This window comes from Macrotis lagotis, chromosome 1 (assembly GCF_037893015.1).
Source record: "Macrotis lagotis isolate mMagLag1 chromosome 1, bilby.v1.9.chrom.fasta, whole genome shotgun sequence".
Lineage (NCBI taxonomy): Eukaryota > Metazoa > Chordata > Mammalia > Peramelemorphia > Peramelidae > Macrotis > Macrotis lagotis.
In genome coordinates, this window is record NC_133658.1 from 836,159,594 (window position 1) to 836,179,162 (window position 19,569).

The window sequence follows — 19,569 nt, forward strand, 5'->3', positions numbered from 1 at the left end:
ATGTACAACATGGAAACAATGTAAAGACTGACAAATTGGTGGGGGGAGGGAAGTAAAATTGGGGGAAAATTTGTAAAACTCAAAATAAATAAAATCTTTAATAGGGTCAATAACACTGACCTCTAGCTCTAAGACCTACCAGTAAAGGACAAAAATCTACTCTTAAATGTTAAGCTTTAATAGAGTTTAGCAAAAACTAAATAAACATTGTTTTTAGTTAGACCTATTAAATCTTGTCTTAGATAGTTACTGTGTGATGCTGGGCAAGTCAAAACCTTGTTTGCCTTAGTTTCCTCATTTGTAAAATGAACTGGAGAAGGAAATAATAAACTATTCTAATATCTTTGCCAAGAAAATCTCAAACAGGGTCACAAAGAATCAGACATGACTGAATCAACAAAATTTTCTCTTCTTCAGACCTAACTTTTAAACCACTATTCTTGCCTAGTTTAAATTCACTCAAAAATGCAAAGGCAAAACCAGCTCCAGGAATGTGATAAACATTTTATTTAATTTTTTTTTAAGAAAGTAGCTTCAGAAAAACAGACAGGAAAATAATCTAGATCATTTATTTATATATATATATATGTTTTTAATAAAAACCTTTACATAATCCTCATGCATAAAGACCCTGGGTAAAGCTGCTTTTCACAGCAGTATCTGACACCAGATACCCAGTCTGTTATTTGGGATATCCCATGGGCCAGCAGCTGTCTGCCAGGGGCCTCTTCTCCTCCACTAGAGTACGGCACATACAGTCTTCATTTGACATCAGATGCTACTAGATGGAGGGGCCAGGCTACATGTAGATGGGAGAGGCAGCCACAAGATGGTGTGTGTGTGTGTGTGTGTGTGTGTGTGTGTGTGTGTGTGTCGGACAGGTGGGCAAATCTATGGTCTCCAGGTTCCCTCTCCTTCTAATGACTCCCTGCTTTGGCAAGAGATCCAGCAGACATTTAGACATTGATACATTCAGCAAGTGGGGAGGATGAACAGGGGTAAAGGCCACCTGACAAGCTTCTAAAGTGTTTACAGGTTTCCAGGGACTTGCTGGGATAGACGCGGATGGGAGTGGGTCAGACACATTTCCCCCAGAGTTGTCAAGGACTATGACAGTCATAACCCCAGGCAGCAAGGATGGGACTCTGTTCTCAGACTGGTGCCAACAAAAGAGCCCACAGCTAAGGATTCCCTGCAAGACTTAGCCCCTACATTATGCTGTGGTCAGAAAGGACTCATATATTCCTTCACTCAATCCAATCTGTTCTAGCCCATGAGCTACAAAATCTCAGTGTTTAAAAAGAAACAACCTGGAGATGCTTCCTAAGCTTGGGTAGATCAGCAGAGTATAGGTGTGGTGGGGGTGAGGGGCAGGGGAATGACTCTATGGGGAACAAGGCCTCCCCATCCTTAAAGAGAACACAGGACCTACAGTGAATGGGAACTGAAGGTAGCTGGGGACTGAAGGACCCAACCCCCCCGCTTGTTGAGGGGAGTTTGTCCAAGGTGCTTTATTGACCATTAAAAACCCAACACAACAAAACAATAGCGACTGTGACTTCACTGGAGGTTTGAGCTCCTTCATGAGGTTCTAAAAACCTCACTGCTGCTCCCTAACCCCTGAAAATGGCCCTGGTGGGCCCCAGAGGCCACTGTGAAGGGGGACAGGGGAGTGGGTCGGCATCACCTCTCCCTTTCCCCAACTAGGAGAATGGCAAATGAATGAATTATCCAAATAGAACACGCACCAGCATTTGCACAAGAAGCAAATGGGATGGGGCAGGGCAGTGCCTGGGGGGACTCACTGGCTCCCCACAGTCAGTTCTCGGAGGTAGGACTGTGTAAGGCTACGCAGTTCTTCTAAGGCGTAGTCCTCAGGCATGGGGAGTCGACCAATGTGGGGAGCCAGCAAGCGCAGAGGGACACGCTGTAGTTCTGTAGGTGAATCTGGGGCTCCTTCTGGGGCCTGCTGAAGGCTCAAAACAACACGAAGGATGTTAGCCACACGCTTGGCCATGTCTGGAAGATATAAGTGAAATGTTAAGTATGTCCAGCTGCCCCTGACGCAGAACTAGCCCTGAGAACCTTGTCAGGTGAACAGACAAGACAGATCAACGGACAAATAGAAATTTACCTGACTGGGCCAGTCGGTCCTTGGCATTGGAGCAGTGAATCTGCTCTATCCGGTTACAAAGTGAGGTCACTTTGGTATGCAATCTCTCTAATTCATAGCCTGGACAATCGAGCTGATAAGAGGAAAAGGTCAGTCTCGGAAGGTAATGGCCACAGCCACCCATCTCCCCAAGCTGGATCCTGCAATGCAGTCTTCCCCAGAATCAGGAGACCTGAGTTCTAATCTAGTCTCCGGCTCTGACTTGTGGCAATACCCTAACCTTGCAAGTCACATAATCTTTCTAAGCTTCTGTTCACTCTGCTGAGAGGGATCAAATGATCCTGATAAAACTTTTATGGAAAGGGTGGACTGGATAGAAGAAATCATGATTCTTATTTGATCAAAGTTCAATAGAGGGCCAGGCAGAGGAGCCAGGAGCTTGTAGAAAGGGATATTATCCCAAGTCAGGGCTCAACCAAGATGTGGTGAGAACAAAGAACAGAAACAAAGATCAGATTTCCTCCTTACAAAACAACAGTTTTCCTCCTTATGGGGTGCTCTGCCTTTGTATTACTTTTCTATATCTAAAAAATTTTTAATCTGGTAACTCATCCTAAACTCTGCCTTTAATACCAAACATACATTGCAGGGGGGTCTCAAGATCTTGCCAGTCATTGCTAGTTCATATGAACTCAGATCTGCTGCCCCACTACTAACTGACCATAGGAACTCAGATGCTGCCTTCCCTTCTATGCTCTGTAGGTTCTCTCATTTCACACCCATAAACCTGCTACTGCTTTCATCAATCAAACTACACCTCCAGAGAGTCTCCTTGATTATATGTAGGAGGTAGAAATGAATGTATAGAGCTAGCACCCATCTGCCCCCCCTTCAATCCTTTAGCTGATTATCATATCCTCTTATTTATTAGTTTAAGCAGAATGTGACAGACTTAAAAAAATTTGCCAAGTTCTTCCATTGATATTTTATTTATTCAGTCTCAATGCAACTAGACTGTAATGAACTAGAAAAGAAGAAAGATCTTGGTAGGAAGGCTTTGTCAACCTTTTGGCCTAAGTGAGTTACCTGTTGAATTTGGCTAAGCATTTCAATGACTCGGATGTAATCCAGATAAACAAGTCCAGCTGTGTCCCAGTCCTGAATAAGGCTGCTGCGCTCTGCGGGGGATAGGTCTTCCAGAAATCCCTTTAGGTAGCTGTAGTTCTCATTAATAATGGCATCTGAGGAAGACAATAATAGAATATGCCAGAGTTACAAACTCAGGATGAAGGAAAGGCTCAAAATGAATATTCAAGAAAGGAATAAAAAAAATCAATCACAACTTCATTTCTTGAAACTCTACAAATGACATGAGGAGCAGTGATTTCATGTAGCTTAAGAGAAAAAAAAAAGGTCTTAGGTATAGACAGCTATGTTACTACCAAGCTAAACTGGGTTACTTCAGATTCAAACTGAAAACATTACTGGGGAACAACCTTGCAATTCTTATTTCTCACTCCTAACCCAAAATTAATCTTCTAGTCTTACAGAGAGAGAGACAGCTCTCTTTTAAGATGAGGCTACCTGAAAAAACAAATCCTGTCTTCTGGTCTCTGTCAAAGCTCTCCTGGCTTGGCACAACTTGAACTGAGACCAAGAAACCCCAACTCACCAGATGCCAAATGCTTGATGACCAGTTTGTGGCAGTGGTTCCAGTGTCCAGCTTTAAATAGGTAAAGGGCCTCCAGGTGCTGGTCGCCTTCCATGTGGGCACGCACAGCCTTAGCCTCATGGATCCACTCAGCAGGTACACACAGTTTTTGAGTCAGGAAGGACTCCTTGGCCCAAGATTCAGGGGTCTCTGACAGCCTGCAGTGCCGAGTGAGTAGCACCCTTACCGCCTTCTCACGCATGCTGGGAGAGGAGAACAGAAAAGCAGGATGAAATGGTTTTCCCTAAGACACATGATTCCTACCTGCTCCAACCTGAGGTTTTAGCATTGCTTCCCAGGGGTTAACTTTCCATTATCCTCACTTAGAAGATAAAAAGACTGAGGATTAGAAAGATACAAGGGCCTTTTCTGAGATGAAACCCTGAGCATCCACAGTCTATTTTTCATTGATGAAGGGAGCTCCTAGTGGATCTGGAAGCAGTCTTTTTCACAACGAAACAAAAATGAAGAAATTTGGAATCCTGTGTTCCCCTCAGATTTTTAATTCTAGCATGAAAAACAGCAAATTGTAGTAGCTCACATGTCTATGGTGCTTTTCTACTTAAAAAAATATTTTCCTCACAACACCCTCTGAATTAAATAATTTAAGTTTCATTCCCACTTTAAAGATAAGACAATAGACTCAGAGGCAAGTCACATAGCTAGTAGGTGGTACAGCTCAAATATGTTCCCAGTATGCCTAAATTTTTGGTTTTTTTCCAAAAACTACTATGATTTTGTTGACAGACGCTTTCTGCTGGTACAGATTCCATCCCCTTCACTCCTTAAAGAAACTATGTGCTGATGTGACTGAGAAAATTCATTTTCCAAAGACTAATCTAATAAGAAGTTTCTCAGATGTTATCTATTTCATGAAATCTTCTGTGAGGGCATTTTGTTATAGAACTTTCATACATTTTTCACATCCAGCCTCCCTCATGCCTTGAATGCACTGCCTTCTCATCTCTACCTCAGAATCTTAGCTTCCTTAAAAAGTCAGCTTCTTCTTTTTGGCAGCTTGATCCATCTAGTTCATAATTTCCACCTCTTTACCCACTTCACTGCCCCCCTCCCCAAATTGTTTTGTATATATATTTTATTTTTCTGGATACATGTTCTTATCCAGTTCTCTCTCTCTCTCTCTCTCTCTCTCTCTCTCTCACACACACACACACACACACACACACACACAAGAATGCAATTTCTTCAAAAGTAGTGACATTTTTACTTTTATCTTTGAATGCCCAGTTTCTAGCTCTGGTCTGGTACTTAATAAATGTCCTTTTAATATTTTTAAAATAATATTTAACTTGACTAAAGTGATCCTCACGAATACAGGCTCACAATCCCTATCACTGGGTTTGAACCTGGGCTCTTCTACAACTTGGATCCAGAATGAATTCATGACAACGTATCTGTAGATAAGAATGAATTCTAAGAATGTTATCACCTACACTTAAGTAAATTACACTATAAAATCTTCAACAGTAGTAAATATAGGGGGCGTCTAGGTGGTGCAGTGGATAGAGCACTGGCCCTGGAGTCAGGAGTACCTGAGTTCAAATCCGACCTCAGACACTTAATAATTACCTAGCTGTGTGGCCCTGGGCAAGCCATTTAACCCCATTGCCTTGCAAAAAAAAAAAAAACCCTAACCCCCCCCCCCAAACAGTAGTAACTATAAAGTTGTCCTTTTCCTAGAATGTCCTCAAAGGGCCTGACTACAAAGTGCTCAGATCCATTTTCTGAGTTAAATTGGAAGTAATGAAAACTATTTTTTATTTATTGAATATTGCTAACAGGGATCTGAAAAGATCTTAGGGGGGTACCTTTTACTAACCTTGTGTTGGTGATATGCAGTAGAACAAAGATGGCCCATTCCCACAGTCCTTCACTCTCAAGCTGAGCAGCATAGCTGGCATGCAACACACCTTCACATTGCTCAGACAGATGGGTATAATTCAGGGCCTGCAGGACTTCCCAGAGGTGCCAGCTCAAGCGGTAGTCCAAAGGATCAGAGGTTATACTCCGGGGATCCAACAGCTGATTCAGATCATAATGTCTATAGGAGAAAGTGAAGAGAAAGAGTAGGTAAAGAATGGGAATATGGGGAAGGGGAGGCTTGGGGAGGAAGAGAAAAATATTATCATCTTGGTCCAAGAAATGAATCATAGATCGAGCTAAGACCTCAATAAACAACCCAAATGTTACAGCAGAAAACTAGACTTATGTTTTATGGGCTCAGACAAATAATTATCTATTTCTCCCCAAATTTCTAAGTCATATCCTAAAAACAGATGTTTTCTTAGAGCAACAGACATCCATGGTCAATTCTATGGTCATACTAACTAAACTGTTGAAATTGTCCAATACAGTAAGAGTTTGGTTTTTGTTTATATCTTTATCTCCTCATTAAAAAAAACCTCAATTCCTATTTTCCTTGTTAAAATTTTTACATATCTAAGCACAGATATACTTCTGTCTACTAAGATCATAAAATTATTTAGAATAGCAAAATGTAATATATTACGTATGTTATAAATACAACTAGTTCAACTCCATTTGTGATCCAGTGGTTCAATGATAAGGACAAACAATAAAAATGTATGGTTAATAAAGTATTTTCCATCAATTATTCCCCTGGATCTTCATCACAACTATGTGCCATACATTGTATTAGTACTGTCATTTCTGTCTTACAGAAGAAAAAAAAAACAGCAAGACTTAGAGGGGTTATGTGACTCATTCAGTTACAGCTATTATGTGAACAAAGCAGGGATTCAAAATTTAATTTCAAAATACTTTCCATCATCTGTCAGCAAAATCCACAAATCATCTCAACCCTGCACTTCATTGCTTAGCAATACCTCCAAATTGTCATCATCCCTAAACCTTTTAACTGAACTGATTAAAGTTTCACTTATGTCTCCCCATAAAAATTAAAAACAAAAAATAAGATAACAACCACTCTATACAAACAGTATAAGGAACTGGCTTTTTTAATCTTGAATTTAAATATGGAAAAAAGGAAGATCCATGTGAATCAATAAATAAACATTTATTAAATGCCTACTATCTAACAGGCAAAGTGCTAAGAATACAAAGAAAGGAAAAGAGTCTGCTCTCAAGCAGAGCACACAATCTAATCAGAAAGACATGTGAACTATTATGTAAAAATGTGATGAATTAATTTAGAGATAATAGCTAGAGGATGTGGACACATACACAAGAGGATTCCAAATGAAATAATTGACTCTCCATTTAAAACCGCCTTCACCTGTCTGCACTTCTTTCTATATTGTCTGTTGTCTCCTGTGCATTTAAGAATGTTCCAGAGGCTCTTTATTTGGTACAGCCAAATCCTTCTTTTTCTCCTAATCCCCACCCCACCATCCCACCTAAAAACCAAAAGAAATGAAAAAAGAACTCTTGTAATAAATAAGCGTAACCAAGCAAAAAGAATCCACAGCAGCCAAATCTAAAACATGCTTGTCTTTTCCTTCTCTCACCTCTTATTGGCTAACATGACTTATCTGGAGACAATGACTAGTCATTGCACTGATATGAGTTCTTAAAGTCTTTCAAAGATGCTTTTCTTTGCAATGATGCTATATTTGAATTTGAATTAAATGACCTAAAGGCAGCTCCTGGAACAGTGGAAAGAATGTAGACTCAGATACTTGCAAACTGTGTGATCCTGGGCAAGTCATTTTACCTGTTAGCTTCAATTTTCTCAATGGTAAAATATAGCTAATAATATCTCCTTCTCAAGGTAGTTGTGAGGATCAAGTGAAATATCACACATGTGCTAGGTACTTAAATACTTCTTTCCTTCCTGTTGCTGTCAGACACAATGGGTTTCTTCAAACTTTCCAGGATTCCCTGATAGTGTCTTTTATTTTGAGATAGTTGATTTATTTTTTTTTCTCCATTTACATGCAAAAGCAAGCTTTAACATTTACTTCCAAAACCTTGAGTTCCAAATTCTATCTTCCTCCCACCTTAACTCCCCACCATTGAAAAAGTAAGTTACTTGGTGCTAGTTAAAAACCTGAAGTCAAGAAAAACATTACAATCTCAATGTTGTGAAAGTAAATATAACTGCCCCCCTCCCTTAAAGAGAGAGAACCTCAAGAAAAATAAGGAGGGAAAAAAAGTATGTTTCAGTCTACTCAGACACCATCAGCTCCATCTTTGGGATGGATAGCATTCTTTATCCTAAGTCCATCAGAGAAATTGGTTCAATATTTTTTCCTACAGGTGATATTACTAGCTCTATTTCCTTCAATCTTATCCCCTCCTCCCAATTCTCTCTTTCTATTCTCTTTCCTTCACTTTGTCTCTCCTCAAAAGTGTTTTGTTTCTGACCACTCTCTCCTATGATCTCCCTCTCTATCACCTACACTCCTCTCCCTTTCCCTATCCCCTTTCCCCTCTTATTTTTCCCTAGGGTAAGACAGATTTCTTTACCCTATTGAATGTGTATATTATTTCCTCTGAGTCACTTCTGATGAGAGTAAGGGCTCACTCAGTCCCCCTCCTCCACTTAATTGCAAAAACTTTTTTTTTTGCCTTTTATGTGAAATAATTTATCCCATTCTGCTTGTCCTTTCCCTTTCTCCCACATTAACTCCATCTTTTTTTAAAATATTTTATACCTTCAAAATTCAACACCCTCCTGTGCCTTGTCTATATATGCTCCTTCTAACTGCCTAAATAAATGAGAAGGTTCATATGACTTATCAGTACCATCTTCCCATACAGGAATACAAGCTGTTCAATATCATTAAGTCCCTCATAATTTGCCCTTCCCATCTACTCTCTCTAAGCTTCACCTGAGTCCTGAGATCAAACTTACTGTTCAGCTCTGGTTATTTCATTAGGCAAGTTTGAAAGTACCCTATTTCATTGAATGTTCATCTTTCCCCCTGAAATTGAATAAGTTCAGTTTTGCTGGGTAGTTGAGTCTTGCTTATAATCCAAGCCCTTCTGCCTTCCAGACTAGAATATATTCCAAGCCTCATGAATTTGTAATGTCTCTATTATATCTTCTCATAGTGAAATAATATTCTATCACATTCATTCATTCAGCTGATTGTTCAGTCATCTAAAGGGCACTCTTTCTTTTCCTTTCTCTGTTCTTTCAAAGCTCCTCGAGAATCAGGATCAGGAAGTATACTTGTGACCTTCCAGTATTATCCTCTACTTTCCCTGGGCCTATTTGCTTCTCTATTGAGCATGATGACTTTCTATACACCATAGGCTGTGTGCATGAATATTTTCAACCATCATCTGTGTTTGTTTCTGGTAAGGTTTCACCTGATACTTTCTTGTCCCACTCTTCCTCTATGTTTGTCTTCTTTTATTCTCAAACATCATAATTGTGAGTTTTAAGGCTTGCCTCCTAAATTCTCTTTTCTATATTATCATTCTTTTACTTTCCCTTCTTATTCTCTCTTTGGCCCTCTGAAGATGACCAACTCATCCTCAGATCTTGTTTGTTTTATTTAACTCCCTCATTTCCCTTTCAAGATATAAAAGTTCTGAAGGGACACTTATCCCACATCATCACACAGCTGCTTTCAGTTGTTCCTCAAAATTTATCTATTTAGGTCTCTCTTAATTTGTGTTATATAACTCAAAGTTTCAACCAGGTTTGATTTTTCATCAGAAATACTGAAAAGTCTTCTATTCCATTAAAGATCAATTTTTCTCCCTGCAGGACTATATTTAGTTTTGTAGGACTAGCTATCCTAGGTTTGCCTAGGAATACTGTATTTCAAGATTTTCTCTTATACTAGAAGTTGCTGTTAATAAGTCTTGCATGATCTATGACACTTCAATTCTTTCTTGGATGCTTGTATCTACATTCAATTCCTTTCTAGATGTAGGAATATTTTTCTTTGAGCTTTGGAATTTGGCTATGACATTTCTGGAGAAGTAATGGACATTACTTTCATTATTTCTTATGGTACTATAATAATCCATTCATTACATTCATCTATCATACTTTGGTTTTTTTTTTTTTGCAAGGCAAATGGGGTTAAGTGGCTTGCCCGAGGACACACAACTAGGTAATTATTAAGTGTCCGAGGCCGGATTTGAACTCAGGTACTCCTGACTCCAGGGCCGGTGCTCAATCCACTGCGCCACCCAGCTGCCCCTATCATATTTTTTAAGCCACTCCTTAATCAATAGGTACTTTCTTAGGTTCTTTGCTACTACAAGTGTTGCCATATTTTTTAATCTATGGATGCTTTTTTTTCCCCTTTCTCTGACTTTTTCACAGTGGTAGTATCTCTGGGTCAAGGGTTTATCTGGTAGATTTCCTGTGATTTTACTATATCTGGGTATTTTTTAATTTATGATTTATAAAATGCAGTTTCCAATGTTTCTCATGATTTTTAGAGAGTCCAGTGATTCTTAAATTATCTCTGATTTGTTTTATACTTGTTTTTGATACCAGATAAATTAATTTTCTTCTACTTTTTTCAATTGTCAGATTTTGTTCTAATATTTCTTGCTACTTCCTGGAATCATCAATTACCACATGATCTTAGAACAAGTTTTTAAGGACTCTTACTCTGAGTAAGGTTTATTGCTTTCTCTTCTAAACTTCTTGTACTTCAGTTCTTCACTCCAAAGCTGTTATTTCCTTTATTATCTCAAGCTTCATTTTTCTCTGGGTATTCATGTAATCCTTATGGAAAATCTACTTTTTCTTCCAAGTCTCTGCTTAAACCTATTAGATGAACTTCTTTAGTCTACTTATGTCTCCAGCTTTGTTCTTGAATTAAAGCTTTATATCATGGTCAAGCTCCATTCCTGTCTGTGCTTCTGGATTATTGGTCAGTCCTGCTTGGCCTCACATTTTGGATTTAGGACTGAAAGTTACCATGCTATGTTGATCTGTCATTTCCTGGGTCTTCCAAGGACCAGACCTCGAGGTATTGAAACTGAGTCTTTAATTAGAGGGTAGGTAGAGCACCAGCCCTGGAGTCAGGAGTACTTGAGTTCAAATCCCACCTCGGACACTTAATAATTACCTAGCTGTGTGACCTTGGGCAAGCCACTTAACCCCATTGCCTTGCAAAAATAAACAAATAAAGTAAATTAATTAGAGGGTAGGTTCTAATCTTGCAGCCTCTGAACAATCTTACAGGTTACATATGCTCTAGTTTAGTTGCCTAAAGCAGTACTGGCTTTGCTGATAGACTTCTAGCTGGCTTTTTGTGCAATTATAGGTTGGCAGAAGACAGTTACTATAGTTTATTTGGCTGGATGTGAAGTTGAGGTTCTTGGCTGCAAATCCTTCCTGGCTTTGTTTCTTTTCCAAAAAAAATTTTTTTAATTGATCTTATTTTCTTACCTTTACCAGAATTTCTCTCAGTATCTCTGATCTGGCCCCGTTCCTGAAGAACCATCCCATGTAACAAATAAGCCTTCTAAACTTACCAATGTTGTCAAAAATTTTTTTAAATATATGTAAAATATCACACCTGTGGACTTTTGCAAAGGAATGAAGTTATCTTTGGAGCCAAGCTTGATCTTTTTAATATTTAAAGTATTCACTTTCGGTTGTTAGTGGCTGTACTTTCCATTTGTATTACTAACTTCCAAGGGGTCTTGCCTAGTAGTAGAATTTCTGGTCAAAGGGTTTGGACATTTTAAGTCACTCTATTTGTATAATTCCAAATTGTATTCTAAAATGGTTGTACTGATTCATAGTGGCTATCAACAATAAAATAATATGCCTATCTTCCCACAATACTTCCAATCTGACCATTCCTATCTTTTATCATCTTTGTCAGGGGTTGGTATGAAATGAAATCTTACAGTTGTTTTGATTTGCACTTCTATTATAAGTGATTTTGCACATTCTTCATTTTATCAACAGTTTGCAATTACTTATTTATTTGAGAAGTGTTTATTCATATCATTTGACCAGTATCAAAACTGGTCTACTGGCTTTTGGTTTTACATTCAATACTTTTCTATTTATTGTCTATACATCTTAAATAACCCCTTTTTGTGAGAAATCTCATACAAAAATATTTTCTCACCCAATCAACATTTTTTATTCTAGATGCATTTTATTTCAACTTGACTCAATCTATAATAAGTGATTTTAGAAGGTGTTTTATATATACAAAGTAATGACCTCTACTAAATCCCTAAAAAGGAGTCATGCAGCATTCTGCTTGATTTGCAAAGATGGGGAACTCATTGCCCTAATAGTTAGGATGTTCTGCATTACAATGAGATGAAATTTGCATTCTAGTATCCTCCTTTCATTGATCCTGGTTCTATTCTTTGAGGGCCCAGGAGAATACATCTAATCCTGCTTTCCACATCAATTTTTCAAATACAACCCTAACCTTCATAGTATACAAAGCTAAAAAAAAAAAAGTCTTACAGATATTAATAAGTCACTTCATTTTTACAGATGTGCAATCTGAAGCCCACAGAAGTGGTCCTGCTCAAAATCACTGTGGTATGCCTTGGCAGTCTTCTTCACTTAATGTATATGAATTCACTATATAAATGTCAGCTAATACTATTACTTAATCATTGTTCTCTTTAGCTTTCAAGAACTAAGGAGTATTCAGAAGAGGCAAACAGAAACAGCAGCAAGGCTAGGAGAAAAGCTTTCAGGGCAAAATAAATCATACTTACCTGTCACTGTAAAGCTTGAGGAGATGAAAGCATACATCTCTGAGAGGTCTCCTTGTATTGTCATCTTCCAATACACAGCCAGAGTCTTCAAGGTATGAAGGTAGGGGACTACAGGCATATTTTTCACTCTCAGAGGTGTTCTGCAGAGAAAGGATATTAAAACTGTGAACAAGGGCTTTTCCATTCTTTGGCCAGAAACTAGTCCCATTTAAATTTTTGAGGGAAAGATAGGGCAGGAATATATAAGAATAAAAAAATTATTAAGATTTCAGAATGTTATATTAAAGTCATGCTCTTCAAAATGGGTGTCCTAGCTTTAATGTTCTGGAACAGATAAATGTGCCCCTAATCTTTCAATCAACTTCCTTGACCTGCCATTTTTATTATTCTCCTGGCTCCTTGAAAAGCTCTACTATCCCTAACAAATATTTGACAAAGGGAGTATGTAGCTCAAACCAAGAAGTGTGATAAGGGAACAATCAAGAAACAACACCATTCAGATTAGCAAAAATAATATTCTAACTTGAACAGGGCTTAAGAATAAGGATCAAGACAAAAAGAAATAAAACTGAGGTGAACGTCTGGTTCTCCCCACCACAATCATACCAGATTTGAATGTCACTAAGGAACATTATTAAATAAAGCTAGACCCAAAAATTCTCTCTAAATAACATCAATATAGGACAATATGGTTTTTGAAATAAAGTTAAGATTCTTAACCCCATTTGCCTTGCAAAAACCTAAAAAAAAAAAAAATAAAAAAAAATAAAGTTAAGATTTAAGTATATTTTTTGGGGGGAAGAGTTTCAGCCCAGGGGCAAAGGAATGGGCTACAGGAACGAGGTCATAACTCATACTTCCCCACCCTGACTCAAGCCTTTTTTCTGCTTGACTCTACCTGACACTCATTACCTGGAATGCTTCCTCATACATGCTGAGAGCTTGGGAAATGGAAGCAGTAGGAGGAAGGAGGTACCAGAAATGGACAGCAATTGAGCGCTTCCAATCCAGCTGGGAACAGACGTTGATACTCTTCTGTTCTGAGAGTTGCCATACCTGCAAAGAGCAACATAGCAGTTAACCTAAACAATGCTAGTTTTTCACTTTGCCCACACCAGGCTCTACTTCATTAGCTGCTTGAAAGGATTTATAAAGGAATTTGTGATGTATTATCAGCCAACCAACAAGGAAATTAAGCTCTGTTTCAGACATTGTGCCAGTTATGGGTGATACAAAGACAAAAATAAAATAGCCTTTGCCTTCAAGGAGCTCACATTAATCAGAAAATTTAACATGAACACATATAGCCATACATAAAACACACATAAGATTTTTCTTGCAGGCAAGTTGGAAGGTAGAGGAGAGGAGTAAGAAGGTCTCACAAAGTAAAACCTCAGCTGAATTTCAAAGGAAACTGGTTATTCTAAATAATGAAGCTAAGAAAAGGGAACATTCCAAACATAGGAGATATGTGAAAAGACTTGTGTTTTTTCAGGAGATGGATGTTGTAAGAAAGCCACAACTACAAAGTCAGTTTAGATGGACCAAAGAAAATATGTAAAGGAATAATCTCTAAGTAGGTTGAAGCCAGGTTAGAAAGGAATTTAAATGCCCAAGATGATATTAAACAGGGTCAGAAATCTTGTCCTACACTATTTTAGAATAAGGAGGAAGAAAAATTAAATAAGGATCTAGGACATGTTAGTAATCACGCTACGGATGCTAAAGATAGTATATGTCTGAGTTTGTATCATCAGAGAAAGTACTCAAGTTGGTCTCTAAAGCTCTCTATTTACCCTTACCCCTCACATTATACCTTTTCATCATTGCTGATGATACACTCCCCCATCACCAGGTCTTTCATACTGTGGTCCACTCTCCAATATGAGCTTACCTCTGCAAGTTATTACTACATATGAGCAAAAGACAAGATTCCAAATTTCACTAAACTAAAAAAGTATTTATAAATGTAAGGTCTTTAAAGATTCAAAAGAATGAAGACATGGTGGAGACCTTTTGAAGGTATCTTATAAATAAAGAAAATAAAAGTATCAATGAAACATTAAAAAAAGAAGTTCAGAGAAGTGCAAAGAAAAAAGAAGTAAATTCTGTAGGAGACAGTCAAGTTGAATAGGATTAGAACTGTCATGATAAAACTGATAATCTACCTTTTAATAAAACCACACTAAGCATGAGTTTTAATAGAGTAATAGTGCTGTATCCAGACCTCTTTTTATTCTGTACTTTTTGTAAGGAATATTTGTTAATATTACCAAGTTAATAAAGATAATTAAAATAACTTTTAAAAGTCACAGCCTATAAAGCATATATACCAGGCCAATACTTAATTCAGCCTAATCTCTGAAATGTCATCAATCTTTAATCCAGGTCACCAATCTGTTCCAGAAGTCTATTTAACTTGTTTTCTGACTATTCAGCAAACATTTATAAAACACTAAGTGCAAGGTGCACAACATTAGAAAGTCATTTTAGGGCTAAGGACTCCTGTGGTCAAAATTTATGGTTAACACCCAACTCAAGTATGGGAAGCCTTAAATTATTTGAAAAATGGGAGGAAAGGGCATACTGGTTTTCCAGCCAAGAGAGTAAAAATGCGTAGTCTATCCTCCTGGATGAAGCAGTCTGCCTGGAGCTGGTGCCAGTCTACCAGTTGCATGGTGAGCAGCTCCCGGACTGGCTGGCTACCCCCCAGCTGGGACAGGAGAAGGGCAAGTCGGTGATCGCCTACAAGAAAAATTCCATTATTGGTTCCACATTTAGAAAATCACTAAGATCTTTTCTCTAAAAGACAGGAAGTATAATTAAATATTATTTCGCTAGAATCAATGCATCAATCATAGATTTACATCTTTTGCAGGTTTTCTGTTATAAATTAGTTACTCTATCAATTGTTCTCCTGTTTCAACTAATTTTAATCATTTCAGATACAGGTTTTCTCATAAATTTTTCTGAATCTGTCATTCCTTATGATACAAAAAATAATGTTATATTAATACCATAATTTGTTCAACCATTCCTCAATTGTCATGCATTGTTTCAACTTCTTTGACACAACAAAAATTACTTTTTTTGAACACGGGTCCAGAAAAAACATCTTTCTTTCTTTTTCCCTAGCAGTGGCTAATGTATTGCCAGATGAAAGGACAATTTAATGACTTTTTGAGTATATAGTTTTAAATTGTTTTCTAGAATGTTTAGAACAATTCACAGTGCTATTAGCAGTTCATTTATTTGTCTGTCTTCTTAAGGTCATTTAAATAATTGTTATTTTTCTTTTTTGGACATCTTTACTAAACTGCAGTTGTTTTAATTTACCTTTCTTGAATTATTTCTAATTTGAGTTATTTTCATATTGCTGTTGCTAGCTCAAATTGCTTACCTTTTGAAAATTAACTCATATCCTCTGAACATTTTATCTATTGGGGAATGACTTGCTTTTTATAAATTTGAAAATATTACATATATTTTAAGAGAATTTATCAGAGAATGATGTATTTGTGCAAAAACTTTTTAACTATATGTAATCAAAACTTCTATACCTACTCTTATAAGAATCATGTGATTCTCATTGGATTTTAGTATACAGAAACAACAACACTGAAATACACATGAATTCCCATAAAAATCCAACTTGGTATATAATCTTTTTAATATGGTGCTGCAGCCTTTGTCATTAAAGTTGTTCTATAGTTTCTTACTCTTGTTTTATTTCCCTCTGGTTCATAATTTTCTCACTGAAGTAGTTTGCTAAGAATTCCTTGTCAGGGGCTGCTAGGTGGAGCGGTGGATAGAGCACCAGCCTTGCAGTCAGGAGTACTTGGGTTCAAATTCAACCTCAGACACTTAATAATTACCTAGCTGTGTGGCCTTGGGCAAGCCACTTAACCCCATTGCCTTGGAAAATCTTAAAAGAAAAAAAAAGGAATTCCTTCTCCTATTTTGAAAACAATGTAAATTAATGATTGTGGATATTAATTGTAAATTCAACTGATTCTGGCTACTGGGAACTCCTTTATGGTATTCAATTTCTTTTTCAGAGATTGAAAAATAATTTTTTGTTCTGTTCACTTGTCAGCTTTGCAACTGTAAATGATAATCTGTAAGTATATTAAGATTAACAAAACCACTCCCAGGTCTCTGTGATCCACTGGACAACGACAATGTCCTGAAGAAGGCATTTATCATTTCACATTAGAATGTAAATAATTCAAATGCTATATTTTGTGTTATTCTGATGGCTCCATGGGACTTAAATTCTTATTTTTCAAGCTGCTTATGTCATGGAGGTAAAGAGAGTTTTGAATTGTTTTTTTTTTTCAGGAGATAATGCATCCTATTTTTCATCTTGCAATTTGGTTATAGAAATCTTTAGTTTTCCTTCATGATTTCTTGAAACATAATGTCTAGGGTCTTTTTATGGTCACAATTATCAGGTAGTCCAGTGACTCTTAAATTATCTCTCCTAGGTCAACTAGTTTTTTGATTTGAGATATTTTCTATTTTTTTGTCTTTTGACTTGATTTTAATGTATTGTGTCATCTTATGGAAATCATTAACTTCAGTATGGCCATTCTAACATTCAAGGAGTCTTTTCCTTGAGTAAAGTTTAACTCTTGTCCCCTTTCTGATTCTTTCTTCCATCACTCTAATCTTTTTCTAATTCCTTCCAGCACCCCATCTATTCAAAATAGTCAGGTCTTTCAATGTTATCCCTCATTTCTTCCCTACTGTATTCTTTTTTTCTTTCTAAAAATCCACAAAACACCAAAATATGCAAGCTTTTCATCATAATGTAGCCTCCTCCAATTACTGAAATGTATTTATTTTGTGCTGTTTATGATAAGCGCTTATTTTTTTTATTAAAGATTATTTGAGTTTTACAATTTTCCCCCAATCTTACTTCCCTCCCCCACCCCCCACCCCCACAGAAAGAAATCTGTGAGTCTTTACTTTGTACTGAAATGTATTTATCTTGACTCTTATGTTTCCATTTCAAAATTTCTACTCAATTCTGGTCTTTTCACCAAGAATGCTGGGAAGTTGTTTTTTGGTATATATGCCAAGATTCTCTTATATTTGCAGAATGGCCTTATATCATCCTGACTGTGCATTCCTGGTACTTGAAGCTACTTGCAGCATTTTTTTCCTTTGATTTAGATATTTGGGATTTGGGATATACATTCTTTTATGTTTCCTGTTAGTGATTTCTTTTTAAAGTTGATAAAGTAGATTCTTTCTATTTCCACTCTACTATTCTGTTCTAAGAGGATTGTGTAGCTGATATATGTTGGCATCAGTGGTCAGTCCTTTTTTTATATCACATAACTGGTAACAACCCTCTTCAGGAAGTTCTTTTCCTGAGAAAATTATATTCAAAAATATCTGAGGCACTATGTTAATTTGAAATTTATTGAGAAGCTTTGAGACTCACAAGGGAGATCAGAAACAATCACGAGAAGACCCAAGAGAAATTACAAGAAATAATTAGAGAATATATTAGATACTATATAACTTATATGTCAAGATAGATAATAGAGACCTTAATTGTTAAGCTGATCTCGGGGGTCTCTTACCTATCTGCTGGGCCAGGCGGCAAGCTTCACTGATCCTCTTGCCTGTGAGGTAGCTGAAGACTGCCTCCACGGGATTGTCTTGTCGCGACAGTGCTACTTCCTCCTCAATGCGATTAGCTGCTGTCTGTGACAGCCAACGGGAGAAAGCCCTTCGTCGCTCCAAGCTCTGCACATACTCACTAGGCTCATCTAGCTGATCTTCTAATTCCTTCAGGTGACCCCAAATGGCTTCACATAATGTCCATGCCAGGTTCCAGTGCTTTACTACAGCTAATGGAAAAGTAGCAAAAACTTAAAGGTAGAAATGTGTCATGTCTGACAAGAATAAGGAAATAAGCAAGGCTGGCTTGCCTAAAATAAACAATGGCAGAGACCACTAGTGTAGCTGTTCTTGCTGCTTTCCATCTAAGCTCATATGTTGCTGCTTCCTCCCTGAAAAAACTATAATTTCAGATCACTTTGTTTTGAATCAAAATTCTAGGTTATAATCATTGCATGTACCAACAATATTCCTGTAGGGTCTATACTTTTTAAATATGTTCTAATTGTGCTCATAGCCTATTTATTTCATTAAAATTGTACTGATCTCTACAAGTTTTCTCAATTAAGGAAATGTGATAAAAAATATATCTAGTGGTATTCATTTACATGTTCCTGCTTACCTTTAAAATCTTCCTTGCCTCTGTCCAGCTAGAAGATAATATATTCTAGTCTAAGCCCCTTAATTTTATAAAGGTCAATGCATACATTTACATCCAATGATGATTTTTTTCCCACTTCTGTCAGACTTCCTTATTAGGGACTTTGATAAAGGTAGGGAGACTGTTTATCCTCTGGTTTATTCCACTACTGAATAAAAGGGCTCAGACAATGTTTATAAAATTTAGTTTTCAAATTTACAAGATAAACTCTCTGAGGACAGGAACCACAAAAATTTTTCTAAGGCAATCAAAAATAATCTATGTGAAGATATTTTGAAAAGGACTAACCATTACCCATAGCACTTTCACATATTATGAAGAAATGTTTACTAAATTCCTAGAATTGTGCTAAAAATAATTAAGGCAATACAAGAGAAAATATGATAAAATTTGAAAAGGTGCAATATAAAGGAAATGGGTGCTATGGTAATGTACTAGTTTCAGAGAAGGTTGCACCTGAGCTTAGCCTTTAAGAAGAGAGGGAATACTATCAAAAAAAGGCAAAGGAAGGGGCGGCTAGGTGGCACAGTGGATAGAGCACTGGCCCTGGAGTCAGGAGTACCTGAATTCAAATCTGGCCTCATACACTTAATAATTACCTAGCCGTGTGGCCTTGGGCAAGCCACTTAACCCCATTGCCTTGAAAAATCTAAAAAAAAAAAAAAAATGCAAAGGAAGAAGTGAGCCCACATCATTAAAAGTGTTAAGTCAGATAACCATATCAGTGATACTGTCTAAAGGACAACAATGTATGGGGCAGGAAATCATACTAGA

At 37.2% G+C, this 19,569-nt stretch overlaps 1 protein-coding gene across 3 annotated transcripts in view; it reads right to left on the reverse strand.

Moving 5' to 3' along the window:
• Nucleotides 1–555: 555 nt before the first annotated feature.
• The window catches only part of LOC141508582 (nuclear pore complex protein Nup98-Nup96-like), a 92,041-nt gene continuing 73,027 nt past the window's right edge, over nt 556–19,569 (reverse strand). For all 3 annotated transcript variants that reach the window (XM_074217346.1, XM_074217347.1, XM_074217345.1), the window contains exons 25-33: nt 18,095–18,364; nt 15,088–15,245; nt 13,413–13,556; nt 12,501–12,640; nt 5,665–5,886; nt 3,786–4,027; nt 3,200–3,354; nt 2,135–2,246; nt 556–2,019 (exon numbers count right to left, since the gene is read on the reverse strand). In XM_074217346.1, the coding sequence (XP_074073447.1) occupies nt 1,802–2,019; nt 2,135–2,246; nt 3,200–3,354; nt 3,786–4,027; nt 5,665–5,886; nt 12,501–12,640; nt 13,413–13,556; nt 15,088–15,245; nt 18,095–18,364 (1,661 nt within the window). In that variant the 3' untranslated portion in view covers nt 556–1,801. The remainder of the gene's footprint in view (nt 2,020–2,134; nt 2,247–3,199; nt 3,355–3,785; nt 4,028–5,664; nt 5,887–12,500; nt 12,641–13,412; nt 13,557–15,087; nt 15,246–18,094; nt 18,365–19,569) is intronic.